The 26,544-nt window shown below is 44.6% G+C and overlaps 1 protein-coding gene across 4 annotated transcripts in view; it reads left to right on the top strand.

Moving 5' to 3' along the window:
• KCNH7 (potassium voltage-gated channel subfamily H member 7) overlaps positions 1-26,544 on the top strand; it is a 2,172,707-nt gene that overhangs the window by 2,109,040 nt on the left and 37,123 nt on the right. For all 4 annotated transcript variants that reach the window (XM_069616318.1, XM_069616315.1, XM_069616317.1 and 1 more), the window contains one exon: positions 24,016-24,208. In XM_069616318.1, the coding sequence (XP_069472419.1) occupies positions 24,016-24,208 (193 nt within the window). The remainder of the gene's footprint in view (positions 1-24,015; positions 24,209-26,544) is intronic.

Raw genomic sequence — 26,544 nt, forward strand, 5'->3', positions numbered from 1 at the left:
TCAATGGCAAGATGGTTCTCACCACTACACTTAGCACCATGAAAAGAAAAAACCGAAGACTAGAACTTGATTGGAGAAAACAAAACGGCGCAGCAAACAAACTGAAATTCCTACAACACAACCGGGCATACAAAAAGGAAATACAAAAAGCAAAGAGGAAATACTACGACAACCGAATCTTCGAAGCACCAAATACCCAAAAAGAGCTCTTCAAAATCATAAATGAAATCCAAAAACCGTCCGGGATGTAACAACACACCAACTCTGTCCACGAAACTCTGCAATGACCTTGCAGACCACTTCAAATACAAAATCACCAACATCCAACAAACCATACAAAGCAGACCGTCTGATCTGACCACAATCCCCACCTACACCCAGGAGGAGCACCTGTCATGACCCTCGCCCAAAACCCCCTCTGGCAAACCCATTGGCCAGGTGGAGTCAGGACTCGGGCCTCTAGAGCCTGGCATCCTCTTCAAAAGCCCTCATGGGGCCAGTACTGGCGCCTATGCCGCCAGGCTCATACACCATGCACAACAATGTGCTTGGGAACTACATTATTGTATTGTCAGCCAACATGGAGACATCCACATAGCTTGGTTCCTAAGAACCAAGCTATGCGGTCTAGCGTTTTGGGTGTGGCAGGTCTGCAACTACTTTCCCTGGTACTACTTTACCTGGGCTATATAAACCACACCCTGACTGCAGAACATGCTTTGTGTTACTTTTCAGCTTGCAACGTGACGCTCACCGTGTCCAGCTATTCCCTCGAACCCCGGAGAAGCAGAACCTGCAAGGAGACAAAAGGAACATCATTAGCAGCAGCATCTTACCTGCAGTCTTCATCTTTAAAAACTCGCAGCTACTGAGAACAGCTTCCTCGAATCTGCACGCCTCCCGGACAGAACGACCTGAAAAAGGAAGATAGAGGCAACATTAAAGAAAGCTGTAAAGTCATTCACAAATTACGAACTGCTCAAAAGGCTTACCTGGCTGGTCGACTCTCGGCTGGCACCACTCCGGACATTCCACTTGCGCTGAAGAACACTGCGACCTACAAGGAAGGAAAACACAGGTTAGCAACGGCTTCGCAGCGCTGGGCATAGCGCTTACTTACCGCATCATAGCACTCTTAATGCGCCATCATTTACCAGCGGGGCTCAACCAAGCCAGTTCACCGTGCTGAAGCTCTGCATACCTAAGTTAGAAAAAAGAGACATTTTAAACAAAGAAAGGCATGCAGGATAGCAACAAAACTAAAGAACAGCAATAAGACCTACCTGAACAATATCAAACGGGCCGGTGTCAGTGAAGTAACTGGACCGCACTTGCCCATGAAAGACAACGCGCCCCTGCAAAGAAGGCAGGACGAAGAGCACGCTTAATTCTACCACAAGGTGAGGAGAGGGCGCCAGAGGAACTGAAAGCATACGGGGGTGGAGGAAGGATACTTACCCCAGTCTGTCAGTCTTGAACACAATACACAGTCCTCCTGTATTTTCAGGCAGAACCTTCCCCGCAGAACACATCAGGGCAAAGCTGAGAAGCATACCAGCGAGTAACCCAGCTGGGTGGCGTCCCTGTGGATACCAGGTGAGCGTAACAGAACATGAAGCCTACCATAACAAATCCACCTGAGCGCCATGGAGACATCAGAAATGGACCAATTGGCCCAATTACTAGGAGAGCTTCGTGCTGAGGTTCATTCTGCCCGACAAGAGACTAATGCCCTCCGGAGAGACCTAATAGTGACCAAAGAATGCACTGAAGAGATTAGCAGGCAATACTTGCAATCACAGGCAGGACAGACGCCTCTACCTGGAATCAATCCAACGATGCAAAACCCTGCCATACCACCCACTCCGGTACAGATCACGTTACTTGGAACAGTGCCCCTGGCACCACCAGAAAGGTTCTCAGGCGACCCACGGAAGTATGTGGCATTCATCAATCAGTGCCGCCTTCATTTTCTTTGTAGGCCTGGAGCATTTCCAAATGACCAAGCTCGGGTAGCTTTTGTTTTGTCTTATCATACCTGAGTGGTAGTGCAGCAGATTGGTTGGTGCCGTTGGTAACCCATGACGATCCTCTATTACATGACTTTGGGGGTTACAGAGAGAAATGGAAAAACTTTTTGCTCGCCATACCCAGGAACAAGCAGTAGGCAATGAACTCTTGTCCCTCCGACAAGGGAATCAGGACTTGTTAACGTACATTGCTACCTTCAACAGACTGGTTGCCGAAGCTAGGTGGCCAGAAAACAAAAGAACCACGTTATTGCATCGAGGCTTATGAGGCGAATTAAAGGACGTCTTAGCTCAGGTGGTTGATCCACCCAGTAACTGTGCAGAATTCATAAATCTGGTTGTGCAGCTAGACCACCAGTTGCAGGACCGAAAGGCAGACCGGTCTAAGACGGACCCTCTGACCGTGTATGTTCGACCAAGGGAAAACACACCCTGTGTACCTGAAAATGCTGTAGAACCCATGCAGATTGGAGGGATACGGCCTCCATTAACAAAACAAGAGCGGGACAAAAGAAGACAACAGCTTTGTGTTTGTATTGTGGGAAACCAGGACATTTCCTGAAGGACTGTCGGGTAAAACCCCCAAGAAGAACAGTCAGGGCCACAGAGAAGGATGAAGCTAAGGAATCAGGAAACTACCAAGCTCAACAAACGTAGAGGTCAGTTTGTCGAGTGAGAAGAAAGAGTTGCTGACCTCGCACTTTGCAATACCAGTGATCTTGATTAACCACCAACAGTCATCAAGAATGCATGCCGTTGAAGCATACATCGATAGCGGAGCAGTTGGAAATTATATTGATCAAGAACTGGCAGCAGAGATTGGGCTTCCTTTGTGTTCTAAGCCAACTTTGGGCAAGGTAACCACCATGGATGGGACAGAAATCGCTTCCGGACCAGTAACCCAGTGCCCAGCCAGGGTAACCTTGCTGTTTCAGGATGGACATCGGGAGTCTATTTCATTCGATCTCATCAAGGCACCTCAGTTCAGGCTAATACTAGGAATGCCATGGTTGATGGTTGGTTACTCACAACCCTTTGATAGACTGGTGGGCATGAAAATTAACCTTCCCTGGTGACTGCTCCCCTGCCTGCTATTACCAAGAGGAGAAACCCGACGTCTGTATCCTCATGACTCCCGGAGCGACATTATCAACCCTGGGAGCAACTAATACCTTGCCAAGTGAATACCATGATTGATTTCCAGGATGTTTTCCAAAAGGACCAAGCCAATATATTGCCGCCGCACAGGCCCTATGACTGTCAGATCGACCTTGTTCCTGGTGCGCAAATCCCTTGCGGCAGGATCTACGCTCTCACAGAACCAGAAAACCTTCATTTGAAATCCTATTTAGACCAGTACCTTGCAAAAGGATTTATCCGTCCTTCGAAGTCCCCCGCAGCCAGGCCTTTGTTCTTCATACCGAATAAGGAAGGAGACTTGAGAACCTGCATTGACTACCGCGCATTGAACCAGATCACTGTGAAGAACTGCTACCCCTCGCCACTTATCCCTGAGATGCTAGACCAAGTTAAAGATGCCCAGATTTATACCAAATCGGACCTTCGAGGAGTGTACCGCCTGGTCCGAGTCAGAAAAGGAGATGAATGGAAAACCGCCTTCCATACTAAGAACGGCTTGTTTGAATATCAAGTCATGCCCTTCGGGTTATGCAACGCTCCTGCGGCATTCCAATATTTCATGAATGACATTTTAAGGGAGTTAATTGATGTGTGCGCCTTAGTGTACATAGACAACATCTTAGTATACTCAGCCTCGGAATAAGATCATGTCAGGCACGTTCGTTCAGTCCTCACCAAGCTCTGTCAACATTGCTTGTTTGCAAAGCTTGAAAAATGCTTTTTTCACGTCACCGAAGTAGAATTTCTTGGTTTTATCCTTACTCCAGGAGGCACCAGAATGGACGTGCACAAGCTAGATGCCATTCTGAAATGGCCTTCACCGATGTCTCTGAAAGGGGTACAAAGCATGCTGGGCTTTGCAAACTTTTACCACCGGTTCATCCCAGACTTCTCTCAGGTTGTGCACCTAATCACAGTACTATTACGAAAAAACAATCAAAAGTTTGCTTGGCCCGAAGAAGCATAAGAAGCCTTTCAGGAACTTAAACAAAGGTTTACCTCCACTCCAATCCCGCGACATCCTCGTCCAGACCTCCCTTATGTCGTTGAAACTGATGCGTCCAGTCTCGCAATGGGGGCTGTCCTTTCACAGAGAGACCCGGAAACGGGCCAGCTGCATACTGTGGCCTTCTGGTCGAAAATGTTCTCACCTCCAGAGATTAATTATGCCATCACGGAAAAGGAACTCCTGGCTATCAAATCCGCCTTTAAAGCCTGGAGGCACTACCTTCTGGGGGCCAGACACACCATTACAGTCATCACAGACCACCGAAACCTGCAATATCTCAAAACAGCCACGGCCCAGTCCTCGCGCCAATTACAGTGGGCCCTTTTCTTCACCGAATATGATTATGTAATCACAATTCGACCAGGAGTCAGAAACGGAAAGGCGGATGCCTTATCTCGCATGGGCATAGATGAAATAGCATATACAACTCCAGACCCAGTACCTATTATACCTGAAGACAAACTCTTGGGTATCACGACAGCCTTAACACAAGCAGAACTACGAAAAGAAATCCAACGGACAATGAATCCTGATGCCTACCTCGCATGGCAAACTCAAGGAGAACAATATACCATCAAGGACCACCTACCCTTTTTTAGGGATCGCCTATATGTACCCAAGAAGGAATTACAACAGCATATTATTTCAAACTATCACGATTCACTGATCGAAGGGCATCCTGGGATCGCCAAAACCCTAGCTAAGGTGAAAGAGAACTTTTGGTGGCCTACCTGGAGTAAGGACATCATTCAGTATATTCAGTCCTGCGGTGTCTCCGCACAAAATAAATCACAGAAACAAAAACCATCTGGTCTCCTACAACAATTGGACATTCCTCCAGTTCCATGGCACACTCTTTCCCTTGACTTCATCACTGATCTACCTCCAAGCCAAGGGTTCAACACCATCCTTGTAGTTGTGGACTTATTCTCGAAGATGGCCCATTTTATTGCTCTCAAAGGCCTCCCAGACGCAGCCACTGTAGCAAAGGTTTTCCTGGAGGGTGTGGTTAAGCTATATGGCTTCCCTTCGGTTCTGGTCTCTGATGGAGGCAGCCAGTTTGTTTCAAACGTCTGGAAAAAATACTGTGCAATGGCGCAGATCAACATTTGGCTATCTACCAGTCACCATCCCCAAACGGATGGCCAATCCGAGAGAACCAATCAGACACTCAAGCAATATTTACGGTGCATGCTGTACCATGAACAAAGGAATTGGAAAGACCTACTATGGATAGCCGAATATGCATATAACAATTCTTTGCATTCAAACACGGGACAAACGCCCTTCTATACCCTTCTTGGCAGAAATCCACGTACCTCTGAACTAGACCTTCCAGCCAGCTTGGAAATGCCAGCGGTAAAGACTCTACACACAACCATTACTCAGGCTTTCAAAATGGCAAAGGAACACCTTATTCATGCCAAAGAAAAACAAAAGAGATTCTCCGACCAACACCGGAAAAAGGCCCCTGATTATCAAGTAGGAGACAAAGTTTGGTTAGCCGCTAAATTCGTACCCATCAAGGAAACCCGGACCTTTCATCCCAGATTCTTAGGACCCTATACCATTAAGGCAATTATCAACCCAGCAGCCGTGAAACTGGATTTACCACCTAATCTACACATCCACCCTGTATTCCATGTCTCCCTCCTGAAACCAATGCAACCCGGCACACGGATTGGGACCCCACCTAAGCCCATACTTGTTGATGGAGAACCAGAATTCGAAGTCAAAAATATCTTGGACTCTAAATACTCTAGGACAAAGCTATATTATCTCGTCGATTGGAAAGGATTTGGACCACAAGATAGATCCTGGGAGCCCAGTGAGAATATCCACGCACCACGTCTAATCAGGAAATTCCATCGCAACTTCCCAACCAAAACTGGGCCAGACAGAAGGAACACCATGGGAGGGGCCTTAGGGGGGAGTGCTGTCACGACCCTCGCCCAAAACCCCCTCTGGCAAACCCATTGGCCAGGTGGAGTCAGGACTCGAGACTCTAGAGCCTGGCATCCTCTTCAAAAGCCCTCATGGGGCCAGTCCTGGCGCCTCTGGTGCCAGGCTCATACACCATGAACAACAATGCGCTTGGGAACTACTTTATTGTATTGTCAGCCAACATGGAGGCATCCACATAGCTTGGTTCCTAAGAACCAAGCTATGCGGACTAGTGTTTTGGGTGTGGCAGGCCTGGAACTACTCTCCCTGGTACTACTTTACCTTGGCTATATAAACCACACCCTGACTGCAGAACATGCTTCGTGTTACTTTGCACCTTGCAACGTGACGCTCACCGTGTCCAGCTATTCCCTCGAACCTCGGTGAAGCCGAACCTGCAAGGAGACAAAAGGAACATCATTAGCAGCAGCATCTTACCTGCAGTCTTCATCTTTAAACACTCGCAGCTACTGAGAACAGCTTCCTCGAATCTGCACGCCTCCCGGACAGAATGACCTGAAAGAGGAAGGTAGAGGCAACATTAAAGAACGCTGTAGAGACATTTACAAATTACGAACTGCTCAAAAGGCTTACCTGGCTGGTTGCCTCTTGGCTGGCACCACTCCGGACATAAAACAAAAAGTGTCTAAACTTAAAGACACTCCCGTCCCCTGCACACCTTACAAGCTGAAATAAATCAGTCAAATTTCATAACATTTGCACTTTTATATATAGAAAGAATTGTCAATTTAGAACATAGGTAACAAAATATCTTCATAAAGGTACAGAAAAAAGGTATCAACTGACTTCCAATATGGCCAGCATGAAAAACAAATCAAACCAGACAAAGAAATAAGCTCCCAATTTTGAACTGCAGCTTCAAGCTCTACGCGTTTCGGGGACTATCCCCTTCTTCAGGAGCAAAAATATCTGCAAGTATAGATATATATACACAATTAGAGGACATCTCACATATCATTAAAAGTTTGGACAAACTAAACACATTAAATAAAGAGAATACATTAAATAATTATGTACACATAAATCCAACCACAATTCTACATAACATACACAAGTGGTTGTATATTCACAGTGGTACAACTGGTATGGCTCCAAATGTAAATCTCAAAATGCATTAAAACCTAAAAAACATATTCGTATGTACCTCACAGTGGGAATGTTGTCAAAGAAAATAGAGTCTCTGTGCATCTGTCTGTGCACGACGTACACAGAACCAGGATCCCTGCGAATACTCCTGCCGTCCTCAACAAGTGAAATGTGATTGGCGAACTCTGGAATACCAAAGCATATCTATCAGCTCCAATTACATGTAGTTAAATCACCAAACCTTAATGACTAAAGAACTAGTTCAAAAAACACATATTACTCATTGGCAACTAATCTGTGCAGCTCAACGATCACCAAAATCCACAACCTTGTGCCACCACCTCATCTTTGTGGCAACACATCAACTTAACACAGAAAGTTAAAAAGCCCAAATCCTCAAAGAAAACCCAAAATTTAAATTGTGCAACTCTTCCAACATATATTATTTACCTAAGGCAAATCAATAGCCAATCCAATCCAAATTCAGGACTTCCAGTACCCCGCATCCAATGTAAAGCATCCTGCTGATTATAGAAATGTATAATGCAACTAAAAAACAAACACAAAATATACCATTTACAAACTAACACCACCTTTCCAATACAAACATAAATAAATATAAACACATCCACACAGCATAAACTTACTTTCAGAAGCGCACCTCTTCACCTCAGATTCAACGGCTCCTCTCCAATTCACACGTAACAGATCCCAACCCACAACACACTTCCTGGCTCATTTTATACTGTTTCCTGGTAGTCACATGATAAAGTCACGTGACCCGCCGGCACTGAATACTAAAAGAATGCACAAAGCTCCCTGCAACCTGACAAATACACAGGTAATGCTAACTAAGCACACAGGTACTGAGTGAGTAAATCAAACAAAATAAAAAAGACACCAAAGATAAATGTGTGTGTATTTAAAAAGGAGATAGACATAGAAGAAAAACTGCATTTTTGAAAAAATTAAAAAAAATAATAAATAAGTGCCTTAAAACTATTGCTGTCCATCAACCATACTTAACTACGTTAAACTAGTTATGTACTAATTACCCAAACCCAATGGGTTTGGGTAATTAGTACATAACTAGTTTACTTGGTTATTTCTGAATTTGCCGCGCAGTTAGGTATGGTTGATGGACAGCAATTGTTTTAAGGCACTTATTCATTATTTTTTCAATTTTTTCAAAAATGTAGTATTTTTTCTATGTCTATCTTCTTTTTAAATACACACACATTTATCTTTAGTACATAACTAGTGTACTTGGTTATTTCTGAATTTGCCGCGTAGTTAAGTATGGTTGATGGACAGCAATAGTTTTAAGGCACTTATTTATTATTTTTTTAATTTTTTCAAAAATGCAGTTTTTCTTCTATGTGTATCTACTTTTTAAATACACACACATTTATCTTTGGTGTCTTTTTTATTTTGTTTGATTTACTCACTCAGTACCTGTGTGCTTAGTTAGCATTACCTGTGTATTTGGCAGGTTGCAGGGAGCTTTGTGCATTCTTTTAGTATTCAGTGCCGGTGGGTCACGTGACTTTATCATGTGACTACCAGGAAACAGTATAAAATGAGCCAGGAAGTGTGTTGTGGGTTGGGATCTGTTACGTGTGAATTGGAGAGGAGCCGTTGAATCTGAGGTGAAGAGGTGCGCTTCTGGAAGTAAGTTTAAGCTGTGTGGGTGTGTTTATATTTATTTATGTTTGTATTGGAAAGGTGGTGTAAGTTTGTAAATGGTATATTTTGTGTTTGTCTTTTAGTTGCATTATACATTTCTATAATCAGCAGGATGCTTTACATTGGATGCAGGGTACTGGAAGTCCTGAATTTGGATTGGATTGGCTATTGATTTGCCTTAGGTAAATAATATATGTTGGAAGAGTTGCACAATTTAAATTTTGGGTTTTCTTTGAGGATTTGGGCTTTTTAACTTTCTGTGTTAAGTTGATGTGTTGGCACAAAGATGAGGTGGTGGCACAAGGTTGTGGATTTTGGTGATCGTTGAGCTGCACAGATTAGTTGCCAATGAGTAATAGGTGTTTTTTGAACTAGTTGTTTAGTCATTAAGGTTTGGTGATTTAACTACATGTAATTGGAGCTGATAGATATGCTTTGGTATTCCAGAGTTCGGCAATCACATTTCACTTGTTGAGGACGGCAGGAGTATTCGCAGGGATCCTGGTTCTGTGTACGTCGTGTACAGACAGATGCACAGACAGAGACTCCATTTTCTTTGACAACATTCCCACTGTGAGGTACATACGAATATGTTTTTTAGGTTTTAATGCATTTTGAGATTTACATTTGGAGCCATACCAGTTGTACCACTGTGAATATACAACCACTTGTGTATGTTATGTAGAATTGTGGTTGGATTTATGTGTACATAATTATTTAATGTATTCTCTTTATTTAATGTGTTTAGTTTGTCCAAACTTTTAATGATATGTGAGATGTCCTCTAATTGTGTATATATATCTATACTTGCAGATATTTTTGCTCCTGAAGAAGGGGATATTTCCCGAAACGCGTAGAGCTTGAAGCTGCAGTTCAAAATTGGGAGCTTATTTCTTTGTCTGGTTTGATTTGTTTTTCATGCTGGCCATATTGGAAGTCAGTTGATACCTTTTTTCTGTACCTTTATGAAGATATTTTGTTACCTATGTTCTAAATTGACAATTCTTTCTATATATAAAAGTGCAAATGTTATGAAATTTGACTGATTTATTTCAGCTTGTAAGGTGTGCAGGGGACGGGAGTGTCTTTAAGTTTAGACACTTTTTGTTTTATGTTTAACACATGCTCCAGTGTCAGGGCGTGTATTCCTCCCCAGCACCCAGAATTGTAATAAAATCTCTCTAAATAGTTATTTAGTTTTTGAGTAATTAGGTGTGCTCTGATAGATACTTCTTTTTGTAATTTGGTAGTTACCACTCCGGACATTCCACTCACGCTGAAGAACACCGGGACCAACAAGGAAGGAAAACAAAGGTTAGCAAAGGCAAGACTTCGCAGCGCTGCGTATAGCGCTTACTTACCGCATCATAGCACTCTTAATGCACCATCATTTACCAGTAGGGCTCAACCAAGCCAGTTCGCCGCGCTGAAGCTCTGCATACCTAAGGGAGAAAAAAAGAGACATTTTAAACAAAGAAAGGCATGCAGGATAGCAACCAAACTAAAGAACAGCAATAAGACCTACCTGAACAATATCAAACGGGCCGGCGTCAGTGAAGTAACTGGACCGCACTCGCCCATGAAAGACAACGCGCCCCTGCAAAGAAGGCAGGACGGAGAGCACACCTAATTCTACCACAAGGTGAGGAGAGGGCGCCAGAGGGACTGAAAGCATACGGGGGTGGAGGGAGGATACTTACTCCAGTCGGTCATTCTTGAACACAGTCCTCCTGTATTTTCAGACAGAACCTTCCCCGCAGAACACATCAGGGCAAAGCTGAGAAGCATACCAGCAAGTAACCCAGCTTGGTGGCGTCCCTGTGGATACCAGGTGAGTGTAACAGCACCCAAACAAACTAGGAAGCTTTCCAGAAATATCAGTGGAGACATTCGTCAAACTGGTGAATGAAAGCAAAAACTCAGGGTCCTCCGAAAACCCCTGCCCACTAGACATATACAAATCGATTCTTAAACAAAGAACGCCCATGGAATATCACAGGAAAGTCCTCAACCATTCCATCTCAACTAGGAAAGTGCCAGAAGCCTTCAAAGCTGCGTACATCAGGCCACTACCTAAAGCTACAGCAGGAAATGTAGAGAACCTCACCAACTACAGACCCATCTCCAACATCCCATACACAGCCAAGCTGCTCGAAACATACACATACCAAACAACCCTAGAGCTTATAGAAGAGCAGGGCCTACTAGACCAGGCACAGGTTGGCTTCAGACTACTGAGAGGAACGGAATCAGCTCTACTCTCAATATGGGACAATCTAAAATTCAACGCAGACTCGGACAACAGCACTGCCTTGATACTCCTAGACCTATCTGCAGCATGTGCACAGTCGACCATGACACCCTCATAACGAGATTAGAAAGACTCGGAATAACAGACACCGCCCTACTATGGATCAAATCTTTCCTAACAAACAGAACGGAAACCATATGGATGAAACCCTTCAAATCTAGCCCAACAGACTCCACCTGTGGAGTATCACAAGGATCATACTAATCCCCGCTACTATTCAACATCTACCTTTATCTACTTATCAGAATCATCAAAAGCCACAGCCTCACCTGCTAGAACTATGCAGACGATACACAAATAATCTTCAAAATACAAGACAACGCAGAAAGAACCTCAACGCTACAAAACTGCCTCCGCAATGTATTCTTCTGGATGAACTCCAACTCCCTCAAAATCAACCCAGGAAAAGCTGAAATAATAATCGTCACAAAAAATGCAGGAGAAAACCAATTCATCCCTTGGCCTAGGGAACTCGGGACAACCCCAGCACCCGCACCGATTGTAAAAAACCTAGGGTTTCCGATGGACAACAATCTCACGCTAGAGCCACAAGTAAATGCTCTCCTCAAGAAATGTTTTTCCTCCTGCGAGCGGCAAAGAGAATCTTACCGTTCCTATCGTTCACCAACAAAACAACCACCATCATCGCCCTCGTCATGTCCAAAGTAGACTGCGCCAATAACCTATACCTAGGCATGCCTGAACGACTCCTAAAAAAACTACAGTGCATTCAAAATGCGGCAGCCAAACTACTTCTGAAACTACCCTGAAGAGAACACACTGCACCAGCACTGAAAACACTACATTGGCTACCAATAAAACAACAAATAAAATTCAAAACAATGTGCATTACGCACAGAGCAGTACACAACGAAGGCGCTGAGTTCCTAAGAGACAAACTGCGCCTACATCAACCAACAAGAATGCTCAGATCAAGCATGAACATCCGCCTGGAACCGAAGCCCTACCAAAAAAGAAAACTTGGAGGATCCTCCTTCTCTCACCAAGCCCCGAAAACCTGGAACGACCTCCCAAAGTACATACGGAACACAAGAAACCACCTATTATTCAGGAAATTACTCAAAACCTGGCTCTTCATGTCATAACTGAAAAGACCCGCCACAGGGGCACTGACATAACTAAAACATCAACGATCGTAGAGCGTCCGCAATACACACTGATCAATCAATGGGGAAAAGCCAAGGTAAATATCCCACGACATACGAAACGACTAAACGGGAGACAGCCGCAATACAATCAAAAACAGTAAAGATAGCAAACAAATAAAAAACACTAGGACGAACCATCAAGAGGACCATGAGCATAACCATTACATTCCCCAACAGCCCTAAGGACAAAATATAGAGAGGGAAAGGAAGCACGGCACCATGAGCCCCAATCCAGTGGGTGAGAAACAGAATGTTTCATCACTGCACAATGTCCACCAACACACAGCAGGAAACACAATGCCCTACCACACAAAAAACTACAACTAAACAATAGTCCCAAGGAAGTTCACCCCATGGAAACCAATGAGCCAGTCAGGACAGAAGGATACAAACGACTGAATACACAGGCTCACCAAGACGGATCCACTAGGACAACACATCAACACGACTCTGACCCTGAATCATTCTAAGCCTTAACCGACCAGGGTCTCACTAGATAACCTGAGAATAGATTACCTACCCAGCCCTACAACTGAAGATTAGGTTCAGACGCACCGACAAATCCAAATTATACTCAATAGGATACAGTTGGATCAGCGCAACACCACCAAAGCGAGTCGGCCCACGAGGAACCAGAAACAACCCAACCCACAGGTATACAACTCTAACGGAACCATAAGTACCTGAATCAGGATACAGACCCCACTAACCCAACCCTCAGTCTTCTGCATACTTAAACCCACACAAAACCACACAACCATCTCAAATCTGCACACACTTTACCACACTGCATCAACAACACATAAACTTCACCTACAGCTCTCGAGGCCTCGCCCGATCCGATACTAGCACCAAAGCCCAGCACTCGGTGTATACCGAGCTGAAGCTGCCAACAGCACACCACTTCTCCCACTCTCCTTCTCCCCTCTTTCTGACTAACCCAACTCGCCCTTCCTGTTTACAGATCTGCCAGAGTGCCTGGGGACCAATTCCGTTGGTGACGGTGCGCTATACAAGTACCTTTAACATAACATAACATAAAATATAAGCACAGTTTATAAAAGATTTAAACATTTTAAAAGAATTAGCCCTTCACAAACATGCTTGAAATAGTGGATTTTACAATTTCTTCCAGAAAATGTAACATCTTTAAGTGGGTTTGACAGCTAATTTCCTTAAGCAGCTGCCAGGTATGGAGTCCTGGATTCCTCTGACTGCCTGGAGAATCCATGATTTCAACACACTTTCCTTTCCATAATTCTCTGGGAAAATGACAGATATTTTAAGGGCATTTTCGGATTAGGTCCTTCTGTGGCCTTGTTTCAGGTGACAGATGATAGATGCCAGGTGACAGCAGTGATTCCTGTTTTTACGCCAGTTTGCCTGTGTGCGTGGCAAGGTGTGCAGCTCTTTTGCTGGTTTATGAACTCTGCACACTTTTACAGATTTAGTGCGCACAGGGGTTATTGCCTCCATTTTTGGCATTTTTCTTTCCCCATTGGCAAAGGGGTGCAGTGTAGCGCATAGGCATGGATAAAAATATTCCACATACCCCCCCCCCCCGACTCCCTCGTGACATCCGGTTGTGGGGGAGTTGGGCCAATGGGATTATTTTTCTTTCGGTCCATGTGAAAAATCCAGTCGCTTCTTCCATCAGAGATAGGTGCGACACGCTCTCCTTGCTGTTTCGGTTGGGAGTGTGGAGCGACACTCTGGGCTCTTGGTTCTTTTATCTGGTCCCCGAGGAGTTCTCCTTAGTGATTAGATGATTCTTAGTTCCAATGCTAGAAAACAGAACATAGCATGGTTATGGAAATTTCCCCATTACTACTTCCCGAGGGTGTAGTGGGGCAGATGCATGCATTGAATACAATTTACAATATTCCCTGCCTATGTTGAAGGCTGGTCTTGACCCTTTTTCCTTGTACGTACTCAATGAACCTTTAATAATCCTTTTAGATCTCTGGACTGTCCCCTTCTTGGTTTCCGGTAGGCTCCTCTATTTGCCGCAAAGTATTCCTGGGATGGCAACTTTTTAGCTGGTTTATGTGAACCCACTTCTCTTACCCTTCTGTCAAATTTCCCTTGGGGATGCGGTTTCCGTAGGCAACTGGTGAGATTCTGTCCACAATTTCAAAAGGACCCCACCAACTTGGGAGGAATTTGCGCTCTTTGGCTTGGTTCCTTTGGAAATTGTACAAGTAGACCTGGTCTCCTACTTGATATTCCTTTTTAGTTGTCTTAAGGTCATAATAGGTCTTCATACTGTCTGCAGATCTCCCACATTGACACAGCCAGCAGAGAGTTGTGCCTTGGGGTCGAGATGAGAAAGACGGTGTGGATACACACCATAATGTTTTCATCTGACGTGCAGGAGCGGATCCTGGATCTGCCCTTTGAGGGCGATTACCTTTTTCATTCGTCGACCACCAATGATGAGTTGACAAAGAAGAAAACCTCCACTCAAACCGCCAAGTCCTTGGCCATCCTGACAAAACCAAGTCAGAAATCATTCCCTCATTCACAGGGCAGGGCCAAGTTCAAACCCTGTGCTTTATCTGGCTTCAAGGAGTCCAGAACCGCGACACACAGAGGCCTGACAGATCGCCCAGTGACAACAGGAGGAAGCAGCAGAGGATTTTGCACAAGTTTGTCCACTCCCCCTCCTCTGCCCCGCCTCTGAAGCAGTGACGTCAAAGTCAGGGAACACAGTTTGCCTGTGCGGGGCCATTTGGCCCTGTTCCAGGACACCTGGAAGCGTCTATTTGGCAACCCATGGATCCTATCTGAAGTCTACACGGGCTTCAGTCTTCCTCTTCCTTTACCTCTACCATCTTCTCCTCCTCTGTGTCAGATTGGGTCTCCGGCTCTTTTACGGGAGGTCCTTTTGCTCTTGGAGATGTAGATAATAGAACTACTTCCTCTCATAGACAGGGCTTTGGTCACTATGCCAGGATTTTTGCGGTACCCAAGAACAACCAGGTTGGCCTGAGTGTAGTCCTGGACCTATCATTTCTAAATCTGTCTTCACCACTGGAACGCTTCAAGATGATCACTGGCACGCACTTAGCCGCGTCTCTGTGTGCAGGGGATAGGATGTGCTCCCTGGACCTCAAGGATGCGTACCTGCATCTACCCATATATCAGCCGTATCAGAAGTTTCTGTGGTTCATAATTATGTCATACCATTTTCAGTACAAAGAGCTGACCTTCACCCGGAACTTTGCCCCTCGTGTTGTGTCGATGACTTGCTGGTGAGGACGGGTCACCCGAAGGGGTGGTGCACTCCTGTCCGATATTGGCGGATATCCTTCATCAGCTTAGATTTTCCTTCAAGCAGAGGAAATCACAGTTCTGCCCACCTTAGGAATTGGTCTTCGTAGGGCTATGTTGGAACACTACCATTAAGCGGGTGTTCCCCATGCTCAAGAGGCTTATGTCCCTCTGTAAGGCAGTTGGACACTTTCTGGGCAACTTGACAACCTCGGCATGGTGGTTCCAGCACATTGTGGGACTGAGAGCCTCCTACATGCTCACTGTACAGCACGCTCGCCTCAAGATGAGTCGCCTCCATTTCCACCTAGTGGCCATTTGAGATCAGGATATGGTGTCTCAGTCGGACAGGATCCCAGTACCACCGCACCGACTGCCTGATGTTCGCTAGTGGCTGATGGAGACCAATGTCTCATTGGGAGACTCCTCCCTCTCGGGTTGGGGAGTTACTCTGGAGGGCTATGCGATTAATGGGGGATGGTCCAAGATGGAATCCCTCTTGCATATCAATCTGCTCAAGCTCATGGCAGTGGGCCTGGCCCTCAAGGCATTCTTGCCCCTCATCAAGGACAATTCTGCTCTGGTCAGGATGGACAATTCTACTACAATGTGTTAACTGAACAAGCAGGGTGGCACCCATACCGCCTCACCTCTCCATGGAGGCAGTTTCAATCTGGGAATGGGTCCTGAAGGAGGGGATTTGGATTTTGGTAGTCCACCTCCCGGGGACAGCAATGCAGAAGCAGACCAGTTGAGTTGCTTGGGGTTCAACAACTACGAGTGGGAGTTGCACAACGACTCCTTGTTGCCCCTGTTCCAGCATTGGGGGTTTTCAGACCCGGATTTGTTTGCATCTCCCCTGAATGCATAGTGACCCCTGTTTGCTTCATGGGCAGATAAGGGTGGGGGGTCACTGGGAGATGCCTTCCAGATCTGTTGGCACAGTCGCAGGTGTTATGCGTTCCCACCAACCCTTCTGCTCCAATGGACCCTCTGCAAGTTCTGGGCCTCTGTGGGTTGCAGCCTCATCCTGGTTGCCCCTGACTCGCCTTCAATACTCTGGTTTTCGAATCTGCTGCAGTTGTGCTCTTAGGGTCCTGTCCATCTTCCGATTCCCAGCAAGGGTGTTTCCTGATGCATCAGGGTGGGGCTGGACCTGGCGGCCTGGTTCCTGATGAGCTGAGGCTTCAGCATACTCAATTTTCAGATAACTGGGACAGCATTCAGCAGGCCCTCGACTCGGTCCCAGTGTAAGAGCAAATGGATTAGATTCTGCCTTTGGGCTCGCAACAAGGGTCTGGACCCGGTCATCTGTCCTTTGGATGACGAACTGGCCTTTTTAGCACACCTAGCTCATTCTGGATTTCAGGGGGATACTTGTTGCACATATTTGGTGGCCATTGGGGCTTACAAGATTTCCCCAGAGAATGTGTTTTCGGCAGCCAACCCGATGGTTAAAGCCCACCTTAAAGGGTTGTCTAGGCTTTTTCCTCCGGTGCAAAGGCTGCATCCGGTCTGGGACTCCAATGTGGTTCTTGCAGCTTTGCAACGCAAGCCGTTCGAGCTGATGTCCTCTGTGGACATCCGCCTGGTGATGCTAAAGACTGTTTTATTGGTGGCTCTCACCTCTGTGCCCAGGTTTAGTGAGCTTCAGGCCTTGTCCTCGTGAGAGCCCTTGTTAGGCAAGATTGTATGCAGTACCCTTTTGGTGCACTTCAACAACCCTGACCTCCTGTGTAAGGGATTTCAATCAGGCACACACCCCAGTATTGCCTAGCATGTTGTGTGCAAATGAGACCATTATTTTATTTTTGTCTATTAGTTCAATATTCTGAATGATATACCACTCAGATCAGACCCTTCCCAAAATACCCCCCAGGTCACACTGAACCAGGAATCAGGCTAGTTTGTATAGGTAAATATATATTTATTTATTTATTTAATATTCAAATCACACATAGGGTTACTATATATATAATATATATATATGGGGCAGCAATCACCCAAAAGGTGACAATACAATTCAGAAATAAGCAAAGCAATTGCATTCACTTATAAGGAGGCAAAATAGAAAACACAGGGAAAAAGAACAATTTGTTTTGCACACAGATAGTGTTTAGGTTAATGTTCCCCCTGCAAGGTTTAGTTTAAATACAAATGAGCAGTCCTAAACCAATATGAGTAACCAGCAGGTATTCAGGAATGAAATACAAATTCTAGAGTTATAGGCAATCTCCCCTCCCTAAACAAGAGAGGAAAACTGTTTTGGCAAATGACACTTTTACACTGGCAGATGAAATATGACTTTGTGAAACACTGCAAAAGGTGCAAAAATGCTTAAATGGAGTCAAGTTCTAAAGAGAGCAACACTAATCAGGTCCTAACATACATGAGCTATAATATAACAACAATACACACTTCAGATCAGGATAGGATGGAAAAAGCATTTTGAAATGGGGAAATGACATGTGTAAACTTAAGGGATTTGCAAGTCAATTTCATCGGGCCCGTGATTCGCTCCTCTAGGTGTAGCTAAGGATGTTAGGTATCAGTGAGAGTTGAAATATTTCGTTTCTATCTTTAAAACTGAAGGAGTTATAGAGGTTTTAGTGTGAGGCATTTTTGCAAAATAGGCGCGAAGATGAAAACAGAAATGCGCTTTTGAAAATGACAGATGGATTTAATTACACTATATTATGACTATGAAAAGAGAATCCCACATATGGACCTTACAATCACGTGATCAGAGTAACCCGTCCCGTTGTGGATACTAAACTCTCTCTACATATTGCATTGCCTCAGCAGCAGTTCAGCTCATGATGTCCGATTGACTGGCCAGGTCCCAACGTGTCATGCACAAACCAACTCAAACTCTCCAATAAAAGCTTACTTCTGGTCCAGACTCTGCAGCCTACACTGCACCCCCACTCTCCCAGCACTTATCTCAACCACATGGCCCGGGACCTTCAGGAATGCCATGGTCAATGCTTGTTTTCAAAGATGTGCACTCTGGTCGCTCCCTTCCCACCACACTTCCTAGCTCTCAGAGGAGGTTCAGTTTTGCTTGCAGCACTAAACAAAATGCGGAAAATAATAAATTACTCCCCCACTCCCCCTTCACACCGACATTCTTTCAACCAGAGATGCACCCCTCACTAATTCTAAATTGTTTACTCCCTCAGGTGGCCTGGGAATAGTGTTTACCAAGAGCAGTGCCGTGCAAACAGCATGTTTCCCATTAAACTGAGCTATTCTCCACTATTATCTGGGTTCACCATACTGTTAATATTGAACTACAGCCGAGGGAAGGAGGCTAGAAAGAGGTGGTATTAAAACTATTCCCAGAAGAGTGGTATTAATACTATTCAGGGAGGAGCTCATTAACTTCTTGAGAGGGCCACAACCTAAAGGTTACGTGCAGTCGCCAATGCTTGCCGGGGTAGAAAACTTAGGGCTTTATTCACTGGGGGGGCCTAATTACTGAAACCAACCTTCAACGAAGTGTGTGGTTAGTGTCGCCCCGTTATTTGTAACATGGAACAGACCACTCGCTGGAGTTCATTGGGGCGTCCAGGCTGCAGTGCAAATTCTTTTGTCACATTTAGATAAAACTGTGAATGTTTGCTTGCACCACACTTGGATGGAATAGTGAATGATGCCAACTAACCAATCCACTAACAATTTGATCCCTCTGCATACACCTCACAAACTCTAACCAATCACAACCACAAGCCTTAAACGCAGCAAACCGCACAAACTTCTCTACACTGCAACAACAAAATAAACCACACATAGACTTGCACAACAGCACACGATGACTACCGACCGTAAAACACCCTGAGCTTACCCAACGGACCCACCGGGCTGAGGCTGCCAACAGCACATCACTGCTTTTTTGCACTTGTCCAGCTCATTCCCACTAACTCACCCCCCTCCCTTTTTCAGTGCTGCCAGAGCGCCAGGGGACCACTCCAGTGGTAATAGTGTGCAGTACAAATATCCTTTAACATTAACATTCAAATACTCTACTTCTTCCTGGGATTTACGTTAGTTATTCAGAATCACTACGGAGTTATGGTTTTGGAACATAGGTGAGACAATAAGCGCAAGAAGGATTCTACCAATACTAGAGTTCTGAATGAAAGATGGGATGGGTTTGAGATGGGGATAATACAATGCAAATATATTATGGTCACTGTTCTTCCTATTAATACTTACAGAAGAAGTTATTCAATTGGACCGTCAGCTCTGGTCAATGAATTGGATCTGGTCTACCAGCAGCAGGGCACCTCTAGCGGCATAGGATCAGCAGGGCGGTTCTGGTCAATTTGGACTGCACATCAGACTGGATTTGGATGGACCCCTTCTGGTTACTGGACACGATAGTTAGCAGGATGCAAGTTTTCAGCGGGCAAGCCTTAAGGGTAACAAGCCAAGCTGAATCAGAGTTAAATGCCTTCAAGTTTGGGATGTTTGCAATTGGGTTAGGCTAGCAATAATTTTGCAATGCTAGAGTCTGGATCTTTCACGGATTCTGGAGTCAGCTACAAGATGAAACTTCTGCAATAAGGTGCTGCGAGGACATCTGGATGGGTTCTGGAAGCAGTCTTCTGGAAGGGGTGTGTGTGTGTGTGTGTGTAGGTGTAGTGAAAACCCCAATATTTATCCATTACAATGTTTATGGCATGGGCAGAACTTCAAAACACACCCCCATGGTTATGAGTGGCTACAGGCATGTGCTTTGTTTTTGTTGGCAGTCTGAACAGGGCTGTCATCTTGTGACAGGATTTAGGAACTCCCACCTGGATTTTTTCCAAAACATGTTTTTGCACAAATGTACATTTCTACCATTATGTACCCTCATACAATTGGACACATATATTTTATATTCGATTGTCTACATTTACATTCACTTCCCATCTTTGTGAGAGCTGTATTGGTCATTCTATGGATTTTTATCAATTTTACCCATAACACTTTGGATTAATCATTTCTAATTTGATACATCTCTGGGCGCTTATCAGTGGATTGTGTACATACAATTGTAAGTTTGCAACATTAATAGTTTTGCCACAATCAGACATTTTTCATAACTTTGGTCCCTTAAATGGTACGAGTTTCCTCAATGTCTTCAAATCACGAGGCTCCAATTAGTTTAATGTCTATCAAGTTTCAGATTAACCCCTCTTTAGGCTGCTCAGTTAAAGAGTTTTAAACTTTAATCAAAAATAAGGATTTCACACCAACGTCCTCCTGTGTAACCTCCCCTTTTCAGGCAGCAGCTGTCCAGTCCTTTGAAGTTCACTAAGAAACCTCCTCCACATCCTGTCCCTCCTTGCAGAGGTCAATGCTCAGCCTGTCCTTTTGATCAGCCAGCAGACGAATGTCTAAAGCGGCCCCATTGTTGGCTTGTTGGGATTATGCGGGAACCATTAACAGCCATTAGCCTTCCTGTTCTCAAGGAAGTGTCAAGCGGAGATATCAGGTTTCCCAGGCCAGGCTGTCAGATCAGAATTAAATAGTGGATTGGTCACAGACTGGGCTCTTTGACATTAAAGTCTTTTCATTTCCCATATAAAATATAAGCACAGTTTATAAAAGATTTAAACATTTTAAAAGAATTAACCCTTCACAAAATATGCTTGAAATAGTGGATTTTGCAATTTTTTCCAGAAAACTAAACACCTTTAAATGGGTTTGACTGCTAATTTCCTTAAGCAGCTGCCAGGCAGGGAGACCTGGATTCCTCTGACTGCCTGGAGAATCCATGATTTCAGCACACTTTCCTTTCCATAATTCTCTGGGAAAATGACTGAATTTTTAAAGGTATTTTCGGATTAGGCCCTTCTGTGGCCTTAATTCAGGTGACAGATGACAGGTGACAGCAGTGATTCCTGTTTTTACACCACTTTGCCTGTTTGTGGGGCAAGGTGTGCAGATCTTTTGGTGGTTTATGAACTCTGTGCACTTTTACAGATTTAGTGCGCACTGGGGTTATTGCCGCCATTTTTGGCAGTTGTCTTACCCCATTGGCAAAGGGGTGCAGTGTGGCACATTGGCGTGGATTAAAATACTCCACACCTGGCAATAGGAACCCAACCTTTGGTATAAGTCTGTACTATGCAGGTTGGTAGCATGTTGAGCTGCCAGGCTTATCTCAAGAGGTGTCAATGTGAGCTGTAGGGGAGTTACACAGAGATTCACAGTGACAAGTATTCAAATATACTCTTACACACAAGGTTTCTTGATTAAACAAGTATTAATGTATTTAACAGTCAGTTAGAGTAAGCCTTCTTCAGAAGGGGCAATATAATAGTAGCACATAAATACACTCCAAAATACACACTCTTAATATTTCCAAATCAGTAAGTACCCTTTTGGGATGACACACAGACACTTCCTACACCCTCAGGTGACTTTAGTAACTAGCACACTGTGGACATTTAGAACCAGACTTAAGAGTATGTCAAAGAAAAAGGTTATTAGAACAAAACAAGAGATCTCACAAATATTCTGAAACGGGTAAGTACTTTTGGTAACCCCCAATGCAAAGTAAGTTAACCCCTTCCTGGAAGGAAGACTAAACACAATGTCATAGGGAAGAAGAGTCATTCAGGGAGCCAGGCTAGGCCAAAGTCAATTGGACAAAAGTCTAGATGAGCTGAAGCACTTGTTGCAGGAAGGTAAAAAGTCTCGCACAATGTTTTATAAGTCTTTGTAGAAAAGAAGAAATCAAAGCACGGCCACAAACTGATTAGGCTTGTGAGGTAAATAATCTGATAGCAACTCTACAGAAGCAACCAAGACAAGTCTCAACTGAGAACAAGTGAGGTTACACAACAAGAAGTAAGTTCTCTTAGACTTTACAGTACCTTTGGTTAGAAGAAAAGGGCTTTGGCTGGCTTCTGTTCCTGTGCAGCTCTGCAGATCCTGTGTTCCTGGGCCTCAGTTATGGGGACAAGAGGGAGGACATCTGGAGGACGCCTGCACTGCAACGGGATGGTTAGTGACAGAAAAGGACCAACTTCTATTCAATGGCACTTCGCGATTTCAGCTCCTCACGTCTAAGCAAATCGCAACACTGCAGACTCTTGGCCGCCGAGATGGGCTTTCCTTGTATCTGGGGTCCAGCACTCTGTTGAGGTGGCTCAGGCTCAGTCAGTCCTGCTTCCTGGGAGTCCAGAGGATCTTCTTGGAGCTCATCGCCAACTTAAAAGCAACACACACAATCTGGTGCTCCTCTCCCTGGCTATTCGGTTGCGGCAGCAACTACAGTGGAATTTCAACCAGCTCCGAGAGGATGTCCAGGTGGCTTACTTTGGAGTTAATTGGCCCCACCAACTCAAGGGCAGAAGTCGTTCTTGCAGGGCTTCTCTAGTCGAGATGAATTCGGAGCTTCAGTATAACGTATCAATAATGCACTTGAATATAGGAAATGTACTACGTTTGTATCTTTCTTTTTTTCTCTCCTCTCTCTTTTCCTTTCTCTCTGTTTCTTTCTATTTCTGAAAACAAATGGTATAGTTACAATTGTGTTAATTGGGATATACAGTAGCAAACAAGTATAATGATCGGCTGCATTTCCACTGCAGTCAGTAGTCAAGGATTTTCACAGCAGTGGTAAGGCGTGATCAGAAGGTCAGCAATGTGCATTTTTTGGAGGAAGTGTCATGTTTTAAGTGAAGGTTCAGAACATTGAATAAAGCGAATTCAAATGTATGACCTCTCCAAAAGGTTCAATAAACTCATATCTGTCTGTGATTATTGAAAATATTTGAGCGCTGTCTTTCTTTGTCTCAAGAAGTCACATGTAATGTGTCAGGACCATGTGCTATGGCAACACTGAAGAATGAGGGCTGAAAGAATTGTAATACATCTAATCTCTGATGTCGCTCAGGGAAACTCTCCAGACCATCAACATAGAAAATGTCTGGGGTTGCCTGTGGCCTCCTGCACAACGCATGTTGCCTGGAGGTTTGGGCTTCACTGCCAAGCGTGATTTGCATATGCATATGGTTGTTCCCCTTCTGTAAAGACAAAGCAGGCTGAAAAACGACAGTCTGGGGGACTGCTCTGCCCAGAGCAATGCCAGAGGTTATGATTCATTCAACACCCTCTGGCCATCAGCTTTCAGTTTTGGCCTGTATTACTACAGTAAATAGTTCCTTACCATTAGTTTACCGCTGTATAACCATCGACATTGTGTGCAAATAAACATGAAGTGTGGCCATGTGCCATAAAGCAAATCTTACATAAGGCACTGGCTTTACATATGTCTAAACATTGTCCCGCGGCTGCATGTGATGACTTAACAAAATTATGGACCAGTGCATGTTTTTATTGCAGGCTAGAATCCCAAATGACTGCTGACATTCAGGCCATTCTGCAGCTGCTGCAGAGACAGTCGGTGCTGGTCCCGCCTGCCTACAGTATGGTAACTGCAAGTGCGGAGTATCAAAGACCGGCCATGAGGCAAATGCAGATCGTTCGCCCGGCCACGTCTATCAAAACAGACAGAAGCTTTAGTACATCATCACAGGTGAGTGAAGACTGTGCTTCAGAGCTGTTCATATATTGATTGTTATAGGTTGGCTACCCTGAATCTATGCAAATTCTCTCTTTATTGGCGTTTGATGTCGTCCGTCCATATACATCACTCACAGGGTGCTGCACTGGCATGCGCCTTCAACATCTATGCAAACCTGATCCCCAAGTAGCCTAGACAGCAACATTGTCCGATTATATCCTGCTGTCTGTCCCTGAAACTCTAAAAAAGTATCAGAGAAGCTGCACGAGGCTGTCCAACCCCAGCCTATGGATCTCGCTCCTCCTGTAATTCCTTAAATGGTGAGAGGTCACTGCATGCGTTATGCCCCGTGAACATGCTTCCCTCTCTTAGTAGCAATCCCCTGATCCTATGCTTAGGAGCCGAACTTGCAGTCCAAACATAGGCTGCCAGGCTATCATTTAACTTCTTTGGCTAGTTGTGGTAAATGTAGTCAAGTGGTGAAAACTAGCTAACAGGAGCAGAGTTGGGTAGACAACTATACAGGCTAACAGTATTACTTTGAATAAATGAATGTCCACACAGAAGCATACATGTAAGCATACTTTATATCAAGTGGAAGATAGCTAAGCATATTGATCTAACCACAAGAATATTCCAGCATATCCTGCAGATTTCAAACATAGTAAACTATTTGGATTCTAAATAGGAGACCTCTATAATGCAAAATGAGTTTAGACAATGTAACTAGATTTAAATAGCAAATCACGAAGTGCGCAGTTAAGTGCATTCACTTTGGAGTGACATTGTTCTTTAGTTGCTACAGAGCTTTTGGTTTTTGCCCTCTACGTGTTCAGCTGATGTACGTCCAGCTGGAGGTAATCAAGGTAATCAATCGACTACAAGAGCCAGCGCAGTGAGCAAAATGAATGCACAAAGTGCATTTGAGTGTAGTCGCCTTGGAGTGGGATTGTTCTTTTGGTGCTGCAGAGCTTTTGGTTTTCACCCTCTTGTGTTTGTTTATTCATTTATTTATTTATTTATTTGTATTTGTAAAGCGTGCAGCAGCCCTAGGGAATTGTGGCGCTTGTTTCAGACATAGCTTAGTTACATACAATTTAGCATACATAAGGTTATAGGCAAGTGATACTGTACATAGAATTTACAGTGATAGTTAGAAGATAGTTACATTTTACATGGCAAAGAGTGAGGTTTTGAGTTTTCTTTGAAATGCAGGGAGTGAGTTTTCTGCTGATATCTGTGGGTAGTGCATTCCAGGATTTGGCAGCAATATATAGGAAGCCTAGGCCACCGGATTTAGCTCTATTGATTTGTGGGATGTGGAGTTGGTTGGTGTATTGTGTCCTGGTGGGGGACGTGTGTAGGAGGATTTGGAGATAGTCTCATATAGGTATGATGGTGCAGAGAGAGTGAGGCATTTATGTGTGAGGGTGAGGATTTTGAATGTGATACGCTCTTTAACCGGGACCCATTTAGCTGATTGTCTGCGGTGGGAGATATGCTCCCTTCTTGAGATGCTTACTGCGGCACGAAGAGCATTGTTCTGCATGCTTTGTTGCCTGTTTAATTTTTTGCGGATGTGCCTGCCAGAAGGGCATTGCAATAGTCTAGTTTGGCTCCAATGGTTCCTCTAGCTATTGATAGACAATTGGGTTTGGATAGGTATGGTTTTATGGCGTTTGAGTTTGGTGGTATGCGCAGAGGAGGAAGTGATAGCACTAACCTGTCTGGTCATGGATAGTGAGGAGTCTAAGTAGACTCCCAGTGTCTTAACGGCTGTAGACACAGGGATAATGGAGTTGTCAATGGTAAAGTTGGCGTACAGTTTATCAAGTTTTACTAGGATGTTCTTTTGACCTAATATCATGATTTCTGTCTTGTCCCCATTGAGGCAGAGTCCATTGACCGCCATCCAGGCCTGGATGGTGGAATAGATCGTATGAAGCGCCTCGGCGTCTTCGTGGTATGAGCCGGTGAGAAGTAGGAGTACCTGTGTATCGTCAGCGTAATTCGTATACGCTATACCAAGTGAGTCAAGCTTGTCGAAGAGAGGCTTCGTGAACAAGTTGTATAATGTCGGTGCTGTGCAAGATCCCTGTGGGACTCTGCAGTGGATTGTGGTGGGTGTAGCGTTTGCTATATCTGAGAAAACTTTCATGGCTCTTCCTTCGAGGAAGGAGGTGACCCAGAGAGCTGCTTCTTTGGAAAAGTTAGCTGAATGTGTAAGGTGTGATGTGAGAGTCTTGTGGTCAACCAGATCGAAAGCGGCTGAGAGATCTAAGAGCAGCAGAAAGGCTGGCTTGCCTTTGTCCATGATTTGGGTGATCTGGTTCTTCAGATCCACCAGG

This window comes from Ambystoma mexicanum, chromosome 9 (genome assembly GCF_040938575.1).
Source record: "Ambystoma mexicanum isolate Mex_15411 chromosome 9, UKY_AmexF1_1, whole genome shotgun sequence".
In the NCBI taxonomy this organism is placed as follows: Eukaryota; Metazoa; Chordata; class Amphibia; order Caudata; family Ambystomatidae; genus Ambystoma; species Ambystoma mexicanum.